The sequence below is a fragment of the Penicillium atrosanguineum genome, assembly GCF_028827265.1.
Source record: "Penicillium atrosanguineum strain IBT 20685 chromosome Unknown utg000003l_segment0_segment0, whole genome shotgun sequence".
In the NCBI taxonomy this organism is placed as follows: domain Eukaryota; kingdom Fungi; phylum Ascomycota; class Eurotiomycetes; order Eurotiales; family Aspergillaceae; genus Penicillium; species Penicillium atrosanguineum.
This window is the reverse complement of record NW_026623135.1, coordinates 3,737,570-3,752,240: the sequence shown is the minus strand read 5'-3', so window position 1 is coordinate 3,752,240 and position 14,671 is coordinate 3,737,570. Positions and strand designations below refer to the sequence as shown.

At 49.8% G+C, this 14,671-nt stretch overlaps 6 protein-coding genes across 6 annotated transcripts; 2 read left to right on the top strand and 4 right to left on the bottom strand.

The window, feature by feature from the left end:
• Positions 1-467: 467 nt before the first annotated feature.
• On the top strand, positions 468-2,313 carry N7443_004845 (CAAX prenyl protease 1; the record flags this gene model as incomplete). Its single annotated transcript, XM_056884901.1, has 2 exons — positions 468-983; positions 1,036-2,313. 2 exons carry the CDS (start codon positions 468-470, stop codon positions 2,311-2,313), a joined length of 1,794 nt encoding a protein of 597 aa, XP_056743179.1.
• Positions 2,314-2,870: 557 nt separating this feature from the next.
• On the bottom strand, positions 2,871-4,841 carry N7443_004844 (uncharacterized protein; the record flags this gene model as incomplete). Its single annotated transcript, XM_056884900.1, has 2 exons — positions 2,871-4,299; positions 4,360-4,841. 2 exons carry the CDS (start codon positions 4,839-4,841, stop codon positions 2,871-2,873), a joined length of 1,911 nt encoding a protein of 636 aa, XP_056743178.1.
• Positions 4,842-5,426: 585 nt separating this feature from the next.
• N7443_004843 (glutathione S-transferase family protein) lies at positions 5,427-5,984 on the bottom strand (the record flags this gene model as incomplete). The annotated part of the gene is made up of 1 exon (XM_056884899.1): positions 5,427-5,984. The coding sequence occupies one exon, from the start codon at positions 5,982-5,984 to the stop codon at positions 5,427-5,429; it is 558 nt and encodes a 185-aa protein (XP_056743177.1).
• Positions 5,985-6,523: 539 nt separating this feature from the next.
• N7443_004842 (glutathione S-transferase) lies at positions 6,524-7,402 on the top strand (the record flags this gene model as incomplete). Its single annotated transcript, XM_056884898.1, has 5 exons — positions 6,524-6,594; positions 6,687-6,840; positions 6,898-7,008; positions 7,059-7,250; positions 7,304-7,402. 5 exons carry the CDS (start codon positions 6,524-6,526, stop codon positions 7,400-7,402), a joined length of 627 nt encoding a protein of 208 aa, XP_056743176.1.
• A 1,030-nt stretch (positions 7,403-8,432) lies between these two features.
• N7443_004841 (serine hydrolase domain-containing protein) lies at positions 8,433-10,298 on the bottom strand (the record flags this gene model as incomplete). Its single annotated transcript, XM_056884897.1, has 4 exons — positions 8,433-9,210; positions 9,263-9,524; positions 9,578-9,691; positions 9,752-10,298. The coding sequence occupies 4 exons, from the start codon at positions 10,296-10,298 to the stop codon at positions 8,433-8,435; spliced, it is 1,701 nt and encodes a 566-aa protein (XP_056743175.1).
• Positions 10,299-11,950: 1,652 nt separating this feature from the next.
• Positions 11,951-13,997, bottom strand: N7443_004840 (phosphoribosylaminoimidazolecarboxamide formyltransferase/IMP cyclohydrolase; the record flags this gene model as incomplete). The annotated part of the gene is made up of 4 exons (XM_056884896.1): positions 11,951-12,106; positions 12,163-13,648; positions 13,757-13,883; positions 13,979-13,997. The coding sequence occupies 4 exons, from the start codon at positions 13,995-13,997 to the stop codon at positions 11,951-11,953; spliced, it is 1,788 nt and encodes a 595-aa protein (XP_056743174.1).
• Positions 13,998-14,671: the final 674 nt, after the last annotated feature.

Below are 14,671 nucleotides of genomic sequence, written 5' to 3'. Positions count from 1 at the left end.
CCGCATGGGACTTTTTCTTACATAGCGCCAACGGAAGAGAATTTGACGATATATTCCAGCAACTTGGTCTAGCTATCAGCATAATGAGTCTAATAACTACATGGTTTCCCCAAGGTGTGACCTGGGGCGCTCTCATTCCATGGTGCTGAGTAATGAATCTCGGCAGTCCTATACTGCCCCGCCGTGGCTGAAATAGCTAACATCAACGCCGTTTGACAAGATTCAATTTTTATTTCAGCAATATTGAGACTGTCAGCTTTCAAGTTCGCCGCGTGGGGTGCTGAGAGAGGCGTGGTTTCCATATAAATCACCGATCAGGTGTCATGGATGACAAAAGGCGCCGGACCAGGACAGGCTGCCTGACATGCCGAACACGACGAATCAAATGCGATGAAAGAAAGCCGGCCTGCGAGCGCTGCGAAACCGCGAATGTCGAGTGTGCTGGATACGCAGAGAAACGCCATCTTATGACAAGGCACCCAAAACAAAGCTCGGCCACGCTTACGGTTACGGCCACGACCGTGTCGCGCTCAACAGAGCCTGAGCCACAAGACGATAACACACCACATCCACACTTACGCATCGATGGATCGCCTTTGATAGGACTTCCAAACAACCCGGATCCATTACAGCGGCCGCACGCACGGGCCCGCGATGTATTGGCCTACCACCAGTTCCTCTTCAGGACCATGCCCAACATTTTCCCACCGGAGAGTCTTTCATTCTGGAGAGACTATATTTGTCAAGAAGCGTGGGAAGTCGAATACGTCTTTGATGCCATAGTCGCTCTCGGATCCATGCATCGGGCAACTTTGCTGTTATCACAGCAAAGCGAGAATGACCGCCATCGAGGTTTAGACACCAAGGTCATCGCTATTCGGGCGTATGCAAACGCTTTGCAAGGTGTTTCAGATAATCTGGCTTGTGATCAAATCCCAATGGCTCTTCTATTGGGAGTACTTATCCTCTTTGCATACGTTGAGGTAAAACATTCCATCTCTTCTTACCACCCTGGTGGTACTGATTCCAACACAGTGTTTCGACGGGAATGTTCCTGCGACAATGCGACATATCCATATGGCTCAGTATTATTCTCGGGCAATGTGCTCTAAGAATACCCAAGAATCGGAACGATTCAAGAAACCGATCGAGCTATGCCTTCAAGACTTAGATCTCCTTCGTCGTGTTACCCTGCCGGATCCAAAAGTGATCAAAATGATTTATCCGCTATATCGACAAGGTCAAAGTCCTAGTCTATCTTTATCATCATCTCAGGCGTCTCTGGACCCGTCACCGAGACTTATGCTGCAACAGTTACTTGACATTGGCTCTATGGACGCCGAAATCAAACAACTAACATGGTGCGCAATTGGAGTCAACCTGAGGCAGTTACCAGAGAGCAAACTTCTGGCCATCAGTGAGAGACTGAAATCATGGAAAGACGCCTATGCCGTCCTATTCCACAGGTACGAGGTCGATGAAGCATTATCAGACCCCGTAAACTTCAATTTTGCGGCTTTGGACAAACTTTCCATGCCCCCGGCACCTCACCTGCTTCTACCAAAAGACTACTGCCTCACTCTAGCATTATATTCATTCTACCGAGCGCGTCTGCTTTGGGCACTCAGCATCCACAACCATGGGGAAGGCAACCTCGAACTCGACGCCTATCACTTTATCTACCAGTTTCTACGATTTGTCAAAACAGCCACAGACACTCCACCGACAAACTCCCAAGACAGTCCCTTAGGATGCGAAGCCCTAAGAATAGGGTTCTCGCCAATGCTCTTCCTCGCTGCCCAATCCTGCGCCAAACCAGCATGGCTTCGCTGGATATCATTCGAACTAGCTCGAGTCGGCCAAGAAGGCGTCTTCAATAACAAAGCATTCGCTTCAAGCCTCGATGTCCTTTCGACTCTCGAGACGCGCGTCAATAGAAACGCGGGACAGACTGGTATCGAGCACTTCTCATCACCGACTTCACGTGTCCTTTCTATCATTTTCCCTGATATGGATGGACGGGCTTACGTCACATACTACGGCCAAGTCAGCGATAGAGATGCAGATGGTGGAAGCCTGTATTCTCCATTGTGTATAGCGCGCTGGTCAGCTTCTGTCAATGGGGGCAGACCTGTTGTGGACACGTTTGATGGTGCTCAGGAGACGGTGTACAGTGAATGGGTGTTGCATCAGAATCTGGTTAGGGAGTGGGTGCAATGGTTGACTTTTTCGGAATTTGATCTGAATCAGACGCTTCATGATCATATGAGCGGTAGTAGGCTTCTGCCTAATCGTGATGAAATGGATTGGTAATTGTTAGATATGTTCACTGAGATGTTTCAAGTTTTTTGAACTCGGACGACGTTCACCGAAATAAGCGAGTAGAGCGAGTTAGTCGTCACCTTTTGGATTAGCTGGGTGTCATATTGATAATTATGGCGCGCGCCTTTAGTAGATTTCGAAAGACCGATGATCTTCTTGACAATTCCGTTCATTGATTCATCTGTCTCGACATGGACCAAACCAATCAACCATCATTGAAGCTTTGGTACTCTCAAGGAGCATGCTCTCTCGCCGGCTCCGTCTTCCTCCTTGAAATAGAGTTGAAATTCGGCCTACCCCTCTAGCAGGTCGGCTATTTCACCGATGAATTTGTTTATAAAATTGAATCTGGAAGGACGCATGCCCGTTCTGTCATTCGACGAAACGCAGGCAATCCTTACCGAGATTTCATACCTGGCTCCTGAGAGACACCTCCTCGGAAAATTGATACTAGAAACTGCTCGAGTGTATGAGTAGTTTATTGGAAAAGGAAGAGGAATATATTTCTGAAAGCTTCATTTGACATGCATTACTATACACCATCCCCTTTAATAGAAACCTTCTCTGTGGATTCGAGTCAATGGGAAACCGGCGGCTTGTAGTCCGTCAGTGACCGAGTCCCCAAATCCATTGGGACCACAGATAAAGACCTCTTTGTCTAGTGGTAAGCCTTTCCAGTACTCTGCGACAACACGACCCGTGTGCATGGAGATCTCCCGGCTCGGTGTATTGAGATATGCTGTGTCGAAGTTCGATTCATTGCTGAACATGGCGATTTTGATGTTTATCGTCGATGACATCTTTTCAAGAGCTGGTTTCATCAAGTTGACCATGATTTCTGGCTCTCTTGTTGCCAAAACAAAGACGACTTCACCCTCGGCTTTGGACCCCCGCTCAGCCAGTGCACTGAGCATGGCCAGAAAGGGTGTTAGCCCAATTCCACCGGCTACCAACAGAATATTGAGCTTGCCCTGGCCCATGCAAAAGTCCCCCGTGATGCCAACAATGTCTGCAGACACAAGGGCATTGAAGTAAATTGGTTGACCGATTTTGCTTGCATGGGCTTTCCTCAGGAGATCAAACAAGGCACCAGTGACCGCACCTCCTATCACCTCGCGCATGGTTAATTCAAAGCAAATCGTCTTCCCTTCTTCGTGAGCGCTCGACACGGTCCAAGTGCGGACTCGATCGTCATTGATCGACCCAGGTGCTGAATTCGCCATGTGTTGGTACTGAGGTGGCCCAATCCAATCCATAAAGTCAAGTACGATAGCTTGCCCGGGGCGAATGTTAAGATCATTGGCACCGGCAGCTGAGCTGACTTTGAATTTGAAAACAGCAAGGTCGGAAGAGAGTTGTACTGCTTCTTGAAGCTGCGCTTTATGTTGTTGAGCACCGCCCATTTGTGTCCCCGCCTCTTCTACCAGGTACTTGATTTTCGGGCTGTACGGACTGCGCTCAACGGAGGTGCCCATTTGCTGTCGGACGGGAAGAGCGTCGTGAACAAAGGTGAAGCCTGTAGCATGTACCGATGTGATACTGGCATGTCTAGCCATAATCTTGAGCGCGGGTGATCCCACAATGTTCTCGGCAGTGCCTGTCAGGTAGAGAATATCTCCTGTTGTGAAAGATACGATAGTCAAGCCGACCACCCCACTAGACTCTATGTTTCCCAGACTGGAGACAAATCGGTTGCCTGAATAATCTGGAATCACCACTGTGCGACCATCGGATGGGCGGACACGAATGAAACCGGGTAAACCACCTCGCGCATTCATGCCGGCGTGCGAAGGGAATTCCGAGACATCTGATTTGAAGATTGACCCGATGAAGACGGTATCGGCGTCGGTAATGAATTGAATCATCTCTTCTGGAAGGCGTTGCTGCGGATTCAGATGCTGATGTTGGTAGACAACTTTAGGTCGCGTATGCGGATAGGGTACGAGCTTGCGAATGTTGATGTACTTTGGGCAGTTTCTGGTAGTATATTAGCATTTGATCTACAAGAGTAGCATGGTGATTCTTGACCCTACTCACCCTAGGGCCTCGATGACATCCACGTCAATTTGGTACTCTGAATCCGACCAGCGTCTCACACCGCGTATAGTCCCCGCAAACTTGTTTCGTCTTCGCGTTGAGAATTCAATGCCCAGGCCCGCAGTGAGAAATCTCTCGCGAGGTGCTTTTCGCCTTTTTTGATCGATCCATGCTTTGGCTGTGTCTAAAAGTGGATCACCTTCCCATAATCGAGTATGAATGGACAGAGTTTGTGAATCAGGACTCTTCACGAAACCAACTTCACCCGTAGGTCCAGCAACAATTGAGGCCCAGGGTCGGCCCTCTTCATCAAGAGTAGCGATGGGAATGAAGGGGAGATTGGAAGTGTGAAACAGGCGATGCTGCTCTGGCATGAAGTTGCTGATGCGGGACCAGCCATCAGTGACGGCGTTAGCGAACCCGAGCTTTCGCTGGATGCTGAGCTCGCCGGGGTGCCACCCGTGTAGCGCTGTTGTGGCCATGAGTAATTTGTGTCAGGAGTCAAAGTCCGAAATGGCGTTCTGTCAAGGCATTATAGCTGCGCGAGAGCGAAGCTAATTCCCTAGGGTCGTAACGCCTCTTATTATGCGGTGAGATCATAGTGTTTCGTTCGAATACGGGTCTACCAGGAGGCTTGACACCCTTTGGAATCATTTACCTTTCCTAAGGTTGGGTACGATCTAGCCTCTGGGAGACCCCCCGGTAAGCTGACAAATGTCGCCTTAGCGGTCTGAACCTTTTAGGCAATTCGTTACAACCCTAGTTCCTGTTCCGGTAGCCTTTACGCTAAGCAGGTCTGTCCTGGCCCGAGCCATCGTATCCTTCTATTCTTGTAGGCAAAAGCCGGTGTGCCTGTGGCTCTAGTGAGATAATACAATCCATACAGAGGGCGTCATCTACGGCATCGCCTCACCTTCACATCTGAGAAACGGACTGAAAGTAAGTGCTTATACTAGGTTGGCTCGGAGACATATACAGGTTGATCACAGCGTATGAATCTTTCGGGCTTCCTTCACGGATTCTCTCTCAGCCTGCCTATTTACGTATACCGTATAAAAGGGATACGTTTATTCCATTTCGATGTTCAGTCTTGACGCCCAAAGGTATAGTAGGACGAGACAAGCATCGGCGACAGTAAAAGAGTCTCCGACAGCAAATTGGGTTCCTGAAGCTTTCAGCTTTTCCTCAATCAATGCATAGACTTCTTGAATCGTTTCCCGTCCCTTTTGCCGAATCGCCGGATAGGTCGATGGGTCATTGGTGAATCTTTCCGTCCGGAAAACCGATGCTACGGCTTGAGCATGAGCAGTTGTGGAAAAGTAGTTCAGCCACTCATATACTCGGATAGTCTCCAACGTGGTGCGCCCAAGTAGTTTTGATTCTGGCGCAAGCGAGGAGACCGCTGTGAGTATCGCCGCCATCTCGGTGATGACTTCGTCGTCGATGGCTAGCACTGGGACTCGGCGTTTAGGATTCACTGCTTGAAATTCTTCCGCCATAGCTCCAACTTGGGCTAGGATGAGATCTGCCTTGATGCCCGCCTCGCCTAGTGCCACATGTGGAACAAATGAGCATGCGCCCGGGGAGTACCAAAGTCTCACGGTCGGTGTAGTATTTTCAGCCATGTTGGGTCAAGTTCTTCGAATTACTTCTTGGGCCATGTATTTAGATCGTTTTATTGCGCTCATGGGACGATTTCCGTGTCACGCAATTACCATACAGGCTGAGAAATTGATGAAATGGTCCATTGATGAGTGCGAGACACATATTCCTCTTAAATAACTTCTACCTTTGCAATGAAGAGCCGAACAAAGAATTTGTCCTACTATCCTTCCCGATTAGGATATTGAATCGGTGACCGGCTTCCGTTCCGCGTAGCTCGTTCGTCTCGCTTATCTCGCTTACCTCCCCAAAGATCTGCAGCGTCACCATCTGGGCACGGAGGGTGCAAGGTTGAACCTAGCAAATCACGAGAATTTACGTGTTATTTCCTAAGCGAATATGCCCAAAGCACTCTCGCTGGGTGTCAGACACGCTATAAGAAGGACATGGACGCATTGTAATATGTTCGCCATTCCACTAGTTGCAACTGATTTGGTCTACAAAGCTCTCTCAATCGCCCATTTCAAAGGTTGAGCTACTTGGCAGCTCAGACATAATCGTTATGGCCGCACAGAAGTCGGCGACCTTCTACTACCTTGACCTTGGCAGGCTGGGTCGGGGAGAAGTTGTCAAGTAGGTGTCATACCCCTCTATACCCTCTCCCCTACGCTTCCTTCGCAGTGCTTGTCGCCATGAGCTTGCAACACTTGGACTAACTTTACAAGTCTTTTCTTAAAAGACGCTGGCATTGCCTGCAAAGATATTCGCTATCAGTATGATGATACCTGGGCTCAAAAGAGTAAGACGCTCCAGGATCAGGGTATCACAAGAACAGGAAAATTGCCCGCGGTCGAGTATCAGGGATTGATCCTTACGCAAGTACGCTGCATTTGTTCTTCCCTCGCTACATATGATCGAGACTGACTACGTCCCTAGCACATCCCAACCTTGCGTTACTTTGCTCGAGACCTCGGTTCTTATGATGGGGAGACCAACAAAGAGAAATATGTGGTTGACTGTGTCTCGGATATCTACGTCGATTGGAGAGTAAGGCAAACCCACTCGAAGTAAGGTTTCAATGAGTAACCGGCATGCAGGCCCAATGGGTAGCCAACCTAAGCAACAAGACGGATAAGTACAAGGATGAGGTTGTGCCTGAGTACCATCGCCTTTTGGAACAGTACTACAGCGAAAATGGTGGCCCGTACCTCCTGGGTGACAAGATCACTTACGCTGATTTTGCGGTCTACCAATCCATTGATAATGATGAGAGAACTGGAACTCTGCCGGTATGCTCTCTCCGCCGAACGTGACTCGGAATTTGTCACTAACCACTTTCTAGTCATCTCTCTCTCAGCCCCTTCTCAAGCTTTGCGAGGCTATCGAGAAGCGACCCAATATTTCTGAGTATATTCGAGAGACTCGTGTGAAGAAAGACTAAGCTTTTGAAGAGCCAGCCAAGTGCAAGAATATGTGATAGTTCTATGCAATACAAGCTATCGATCTAGTGCTTTAAATTTTAATAATGGCAAGGTCGTTAAATAAAATACGAATAAAAACACCAACGTTGAATTTGAGGTTGTCGCGTCAAAGACGGCTAATAGCAAAGCATGGGCGTTCTATTCGAGCGCGGTGACAGCATGTCTGCTCGTTGGCCTGGGATCACGCGGCCAAAGGCAGATGCGACGTTGATGATTGAGAGGATGTAGGATGACAGCTCTTTACAGACATGTGGGCTCACTTATGAATTCACGACAACATCGAAGATGGGGATGTAAAGGCCTATGAAAGTCAAGGCTAAGCCGATGGTGAAAAGCGTATAGGGAATATTCTTAAACGCCGCAAATGGACCATCTTCCGTGTTGGCTTAGGAGGCGCAAGTCGACTCTTCATGACAGCCGTCCTTATTGAAAGAAGGCGCAGTGCGATAAAAGCAATTTCTCGGTCTTTGGCCCTCTCGGGACCGTCCACAAAGTCGGCTTAGTGCAAATTAGTCGCAACCTCGTGGCAACAATGGCATCTGTAACAAATTGTAGACCTCATTGAGTAATACTACTTAATTAGAGAGATTCTTTCTCCTTCTAGATCTCGTCATCGGGAAAGACAGCAAGCAAAAGATTTTCTAGAGGACAACAGATGCGACTGGGCTCGGGTGCATCGCTCTTTTCGCTTCTCTCGCTTGCACGAACAAGCGTCAACCTTTCATATGAATGGCAGGGAATTATGCAATATAGTGGACCGGCGCTAATTTCTAAGATTATTTGAGAATTGAAATGGTAGATTCTCTTGATCCCAATGCAGAATCTCATGTTCGGCCAGAAAGCAAGGCGCAGTCTAGGGCCAACAAAGGATTCCAGGCACCCAATCAAGGGACAAAATAAGGAGAGAAAAAATCAAGGGGAACATTCATCATCTCATTAATTAAAAGTAGCACAAGGCACCTTGAAAGGGCCATACTATCACGACCATCCCTAGGTCTTTTTCATGGTCGTGCGCAGCACCCTAGGCGTCACGCTCACTGCATTCCCAGTCTGATCCAAATTAAACACAAACTCATCAATCCCCACGCTCCCATACACTTGCGAGTCGACCGTGAACCAAGTAATACAGGATGAAGTAAAGGGACCGATTCCGGATGGCAGGGCTGGCGGTGTGACAGCGCGGAAGGAGATTTTTCCCGGGCTTTCAAGGCCTGTGGGATACAGACGAGTGCTGAGCTGCGAGGGGCCTGTCATTCCGTTTAAGGACATGAAGGCAGCGGCCATGGAGGAGGAGTCGCTGATCCAGTTTGTGACAAGTAGACCCGGTCCGTCGTCGGTGCTGATGGTTATTGAGGAGTTGGCGCTGTCAAGGGCGTATGTTCCTGCGAAACGCTTGGCTGCTTGTTTCTTGGCGCTTTTCTCGAGGGCGGGGATTAGAATTGCAGAGACTAGATCTGAGGCAAGTGCGAGTGATTTGTGGGTGTTGGCTCCTGCGCCGAGGACGACGAAGCCGACGCCGTGGTCGGGGGAAAGAGCGAATACAGATGAGTATGTGCCGATGTCTCCGGATTTGGTATAGAGATCGATCGGGCGCTCACTGCCAAAGGACAGGATTTCCCAGGGGGCTCCGACTCCGTAGTCTAGGGATGAAGTGTGGGAGACAGGCTTCAACCAGCGTCTGGTGAGGGCCGGAGGGAGCAGGGTGCTGTTGAGAATGGCTCGCCCGATGGTGGCCATGTCCTTAGCGGAGGAGTATATGCCTCCGGCACTTAAAATTCGTGAGCATTATGACCAATGTGGATTGCTATGGTGTTACTCACGGTATCTCATCGCCCATTGCAAAGTTCCACCACTCCAGACCTCCTTTATTAGGGATGACACCGAGCGAGGTGTCGGGGGCGCCGTAAGATGTCCGGCTGAGGTTGAGTGGCTTCAGAATATCGTCAGAGAGAACCTTGCTATAATCATCGCCTGCCATCGCCTCCACGACATAACCAAGAATTTGGAAAGCGGCATTGGAGTAGATTGGCGTTCTGGATGTGGGTACAATGGGGTGCCTCTGAACCATGCCCTTGAAGAAATCTGTGTACGTCTCGTCAGTATCAAATCCAGAAATGAGGAGTCGTGAGACATACGCTTCCTATCACAAGGAAAAGGTACACCACAGGTAGGAATTTGAGATGTTGGCAGAGCAGGGAAGCCCAATGCCTCAACGGTCGAAGCCTGTTCGGTAAAATCAAGGACGCCATCTAGGGATTCGGTTAGGGTTACAAGGGAGGTCAAACCAGGGTCAAGCCATGAGCACTTACAGTCTCTTCCAATACCAGCCATGTGAGTAGCCAGTTCTCCAACAGTCACCTCGTTCCATTTGGTAAAGTCAATCCCATTATCCCAGTTTGTGGAATTCCGGAAGAGGTCAATGATAGCGTCGCGCAACTCGGGAATGTAATCCGCAACTGGGTCCTGCATGGGACCGAGCCCGTTTTCTATCAACAGCATGAACATGGTGAAAAGCTTTGATGTGCTTCCGATGCGGAAAACGGTGTTCTCATCGACGTCGCTCACACCGAGAGTGGTGTTGATGTCGGCGGCAGTGTTGAACAAGCTGAGCAGCGCACCAGGGTCATTCGCATCAAATATTTGCAAAGAGATTGAATCTGACGAAAAGTTTCCTGCATCAATTGCGTGTTCAATTGTTGTGGTAATATTCTGCAGAGCCTCGATGACCACCGGGTCCGAGGAGAGGCCTGTTGCAGCAGGCCAGATAGGGCCCAAGATAGGGCATGGATTGACAGCATTGACAACAGAAGTGCAAAACAATGGCAGCAATGGAAGAAGCCTTGTAAACGAATACATTATGATCGCTGGGAGGAGGTAGTTACTCCCGTTCTGTGGCGAGCCGACGTGGTATTTATGCGCCGCGCTATCACAGTCATTAAAGTATTAGATTAGGTTCACACATGGGGTAAGTCATACGAATGAGCACTATATAAGCAAGAAGAGCACGGACTCTCGCTGGGAAGCATACCGGGCACAGTTGAAGTCCTTAAGGGTGGCAGGTATACATTCCGATTCGGTTGGTATTCACCGGAATGCGGCCCCGTTCACGCTCGAGTCAACGCGACAAGGATAGCAAGGATATCAAGGATAGTAAGGACTAAGACGCTTCTCTCTATTGATACGATGAGGTAGTGTATGAATAGGCCTTCTTTTTCTCGCGCCGGTGGAAGGGCTAGCTCCTTTCCAGGCACGTCCTTAACATTCTTTGTTCTCCTACATGATCTTGCAAACTGTCCTTGTCCGACTGGGTCTTTTCAATTAGCCAGCATTGAGTCAATTGAGACTGACAAAATAGACTCGGCGCCATTTGTCCTTTAACAACGTGGTGAAAAAATAAATGTGTTGAGCTAAGCACCATGTCATTATTCATGCTCGCAACAAAGTCATGAACTAATCGCGGCCTCGGTATCTAACATATGAACACTGTCTAACCTGCCTATTTATCACACGACCCTGAAGACGTACACTGTTGATCAGCAATACATAGACCGCAAACTCCACCCGGTCTCAACGCAAAGAACATGGCCCGAGCCAATTACAGACCAGGGCGCGCGTACTAAGATGCTAGCTCGATCGAGTCCGCCATTTGTCTTATCACGTCAAGACCCTGGCAAGCGCCACGAAATGATTCAAGTACATCGTGCTCGACCTCGGACACCGATGTCAACTCCACTGGGGTAGTAATTTCTATGCTAAGATGATATGCGCTTCGGCAATTCTCGCTCGATTTCACGTGCTCGGTTCAGATCGACTCGGACGAGAGGCCTATTTAACCCCCGCTCAGGTGCTAAGGCGCCGATAGAATTCAGATTTTGATGGCCGTGTTGAGATTGGAGCCGAGGTGCCCAATCTCATTTCTAGGTTGTATGAGTCCCACCGAGATTCCGGGGTTATGGAACGACAGATCTTGAGATTCCAACGATTTTGCGGGAGCTAACTTGACATGTGGTTTTGAATTAAGATAGAGGGCCATAGTTAGTAGAGTATATTGACTGCAGTAAGGGTTAGATATTGATGGATAGGTAATCTTCTCAGTCATGAGATTGCCTGGGTCATGCGGCCATGCACAATCCATTATCCATTCAATCCTGCAGGTATCGGCATGTTTCCTATAAAGTTCATTTGTGTCAAAAGTCACATCCGCTAGAAAAAGAAATCCCCCGAGGAAGTCGTAGTTACATCTACCGTACTTCCGAGGTTACAGCAATAGGCTCCTGGGATGGTTTTGGACGGGAGACTGCAATTATGGTCATGCTCAGCTGTATGGCCACGAACATCGACCTACCTATACAGCCAAAAGTTTGAGCGAAACCCAACTACAGCCACATAGGGATTGAAATATGTGTAAATTTCTAATTCATAAACAAAGAAGCTATCATCATCATAACCTAAAATATCTTTTTGCACCGGGACATCACTCAACAACAAATTCCAGCCACTAACCAAATCTAGTGGTGGAACAGACGAATACCCTGCTGGACGAAGGTAATACCCAGCTTCTCGGCGGTCTCGAAGACAGGGGTGTCGTTCTGGCTGCCGGTGGGGGCGGCAATGTACTTGACACCGGAGCGGGCAGCGCGGAAGACGTTGTCGATGAAGGGGAACTAGAGGATTCAGTCAGTATATCATAAACCAAAGAAAAAATGAACAAGGAACTCACGAAAGCGTCAGAAGAGACAGCAACCTCACTCAGCTTGGACAACCAAGCATCACGCTCCTCCTGGGTGAAGGGAGCGGGAACTTCCTCGAAGACACGCTCGTACTCGACGGTCTCGGCATCGGTGCGAGGGGTCTGGCCAGAGCACAGCAGGTCAATGGCGTTGCTCTTGTCGGCGCGCTTGGTGCCCTGCTTCCACTTGATGTTGATAACACGGTCGTGGAAGCGCATCCACCAGTTGTCGGCCTTGTCGCCGGCAAGACGGGTGCAGTGGATACGGCTCTGCTGACCAGCGCCGAGACCGATGATCTGGCCGTTCAGGGCGTAGCAAACCGAGTTGGACTGGGTGTACTTGAGAGCGATAGTAGCGACGGTCATGTCGCGGAGGGCGGCCTCGGGAAGAGCGGGGGAGTCCTTGGGGGTGATGATGGTGTTGAAGGTCTTGCTGGGGGAGATAATGACGTCGTTGCGGTGCTGGGACAGCTGCACGCCGTACAGGGTACGGGTCTCCTCGGGAGCGGGAGTGTAGTCCTCATCCATCTGAAGGACGAGGTACTTGCCGCCCTTCTTCTTGGACAAGATCGCCAGAGCCTCGGGCTCGTAGCCGGCGGCAATGACACCGTCGGAGACTTCGCGAGAGATGATCTTGGCGGTGGGGGTATCGACGATGTCGCTGAGGGCGAGGATGTCACCGAAGCTGGACATGCGGTCGGCACCACGGGCACGGGCGTAAGCCTGAGCCAGACCAGAGGACTCGATGCCCTTGATGTCGTCAACCATGTAGACCTTGCGCTCCTTCTCGTTCAGAGGAACACCGATGGCAGCACCAGCGGGGGAAACATGCTTGAAGGAAGCAGCGGCGGGGAAGCCGAGAGCCTGCTTAAGCTCCTTGACCAGAGGCCAGGCGTTGAGAGCATCGAGCAGGTTGACATAGCCGGGGGAGCCGTTAAGCACCTTGAAGGGCAGCTTGCCCTGGGGCATGAAAGCAGAAGCGGGCTTCTGGTGGGGGTTGGTGCCGTAGCGCAGAGAGAGCTGCTGCAGACCGTTGCCAGCGTACTCCTTGCGGAAGAAGCCAGAGATGGCGGAGTCGTAGTCGGCGGTCTGCTCGAAGGCCTTCAGGGCATACTGCTTGCGGCTAGCTTCGTTGATGGCACCAGCCTCGAGCTCCTTGAGGAACTCATGGTAGTCGGTGGGGTCCGACAGAATGGTGACGCGCTTGTGGTTCTTGGCCGCAGCGCGGAGCAGAGTGACACCACCGATATCGATCTCCTCGACGGCCTCGTCAATGGTGACGTTGACCTTGGCGACGGTCTCCTTGAAGGGGTACAGGTTGCAGACGACGAAGTCAACCTTGGAGATCTTCTGCTCGGCGAGGTCCTTCTCGTCGGATTCGATGTCGCGGGCAAGGATACCACCGTGGACAGCGGGGTGGAGGGTCTTGACACGGCCACCCAGCATCTCGGGAGCGTGGGTGATGGCAGAGACGTCCCTATAGTACAGGGATTAGCAATGAGCTTTCCATCCGATGCTTTGAGTACAGGAGGTCATAGTTCTTTCCATGGAGAGCCAAAACACCCAATGCAGGTAAGGTACTCACTCGACAGGGAAACCGGCCTCGCGAATCATCTTAGCGGTACCGCCAGAGGCAAGAAGACGGACATCCTGCTTAACAAGGCCCTTGGCCAGGTCAAGCAGACCAGTCTTGTCGTAGACAGAGATGATAGCTGTTGTGAAAACGAACCAAGATCAGTTCAAGTACAAATGAATCCCCAACCACCGAAGAGTAATCCGGGGAATGATATAGGTCAAGAACACCCACCGGACTTCTGTTGAGACATGATGTCGACACTAAGAAGCAATTAGCAAGTAAACCACTTCCTCCAATACCAATAAGCAATCAATTGGCATGAAATGGGCCAGTACACACCTTGAATCCAAGCAACCGTATACAGAGGGGCAGCTCAAAGTGAAGAAAAGAAATAATTCAGTCCCGCCGCGGGGTCCGCAAGAACGCAATGCCGCAATCGGGGGTTAACTTACGGTAATACCGTATGTCATTTACACCACTTGTTGAGTGGATACCACGTGACGGTATCAGCTAGTGAAAGTCACGTGCCCTGAGGGCTAAAAGCTGTTTTCTCGCGCGAAGATTTCTCTCTTTTTCTTTTCTCTTCATGAACAACGCAAAAAAATCACGTTCTTCAAAAGCGTTCCTGCGAGGACTTAGTGCCCATGAACCACGGAAATCGTCATAAAGAAACGGAGACTGAGTGTATTACACAGAGTCGATCTTGGGTGCAGTGCCTGCCTGACCTTCGGGTCCTGTGGTAGGAACTGCAATGATTGACACTACAAACCTTCGCCTATATTCCTCTTTGATGTTGGAGGGATCTGTAAGGTTCTTTTAAGAAAAAAAAAATATCTTAGATATTACGTACGTCGTACATAGCCAATATGGCACAGAAGCCAAAATTCTATTGCAATTCTTATGCCATTAAAAGTCTGTATAAAC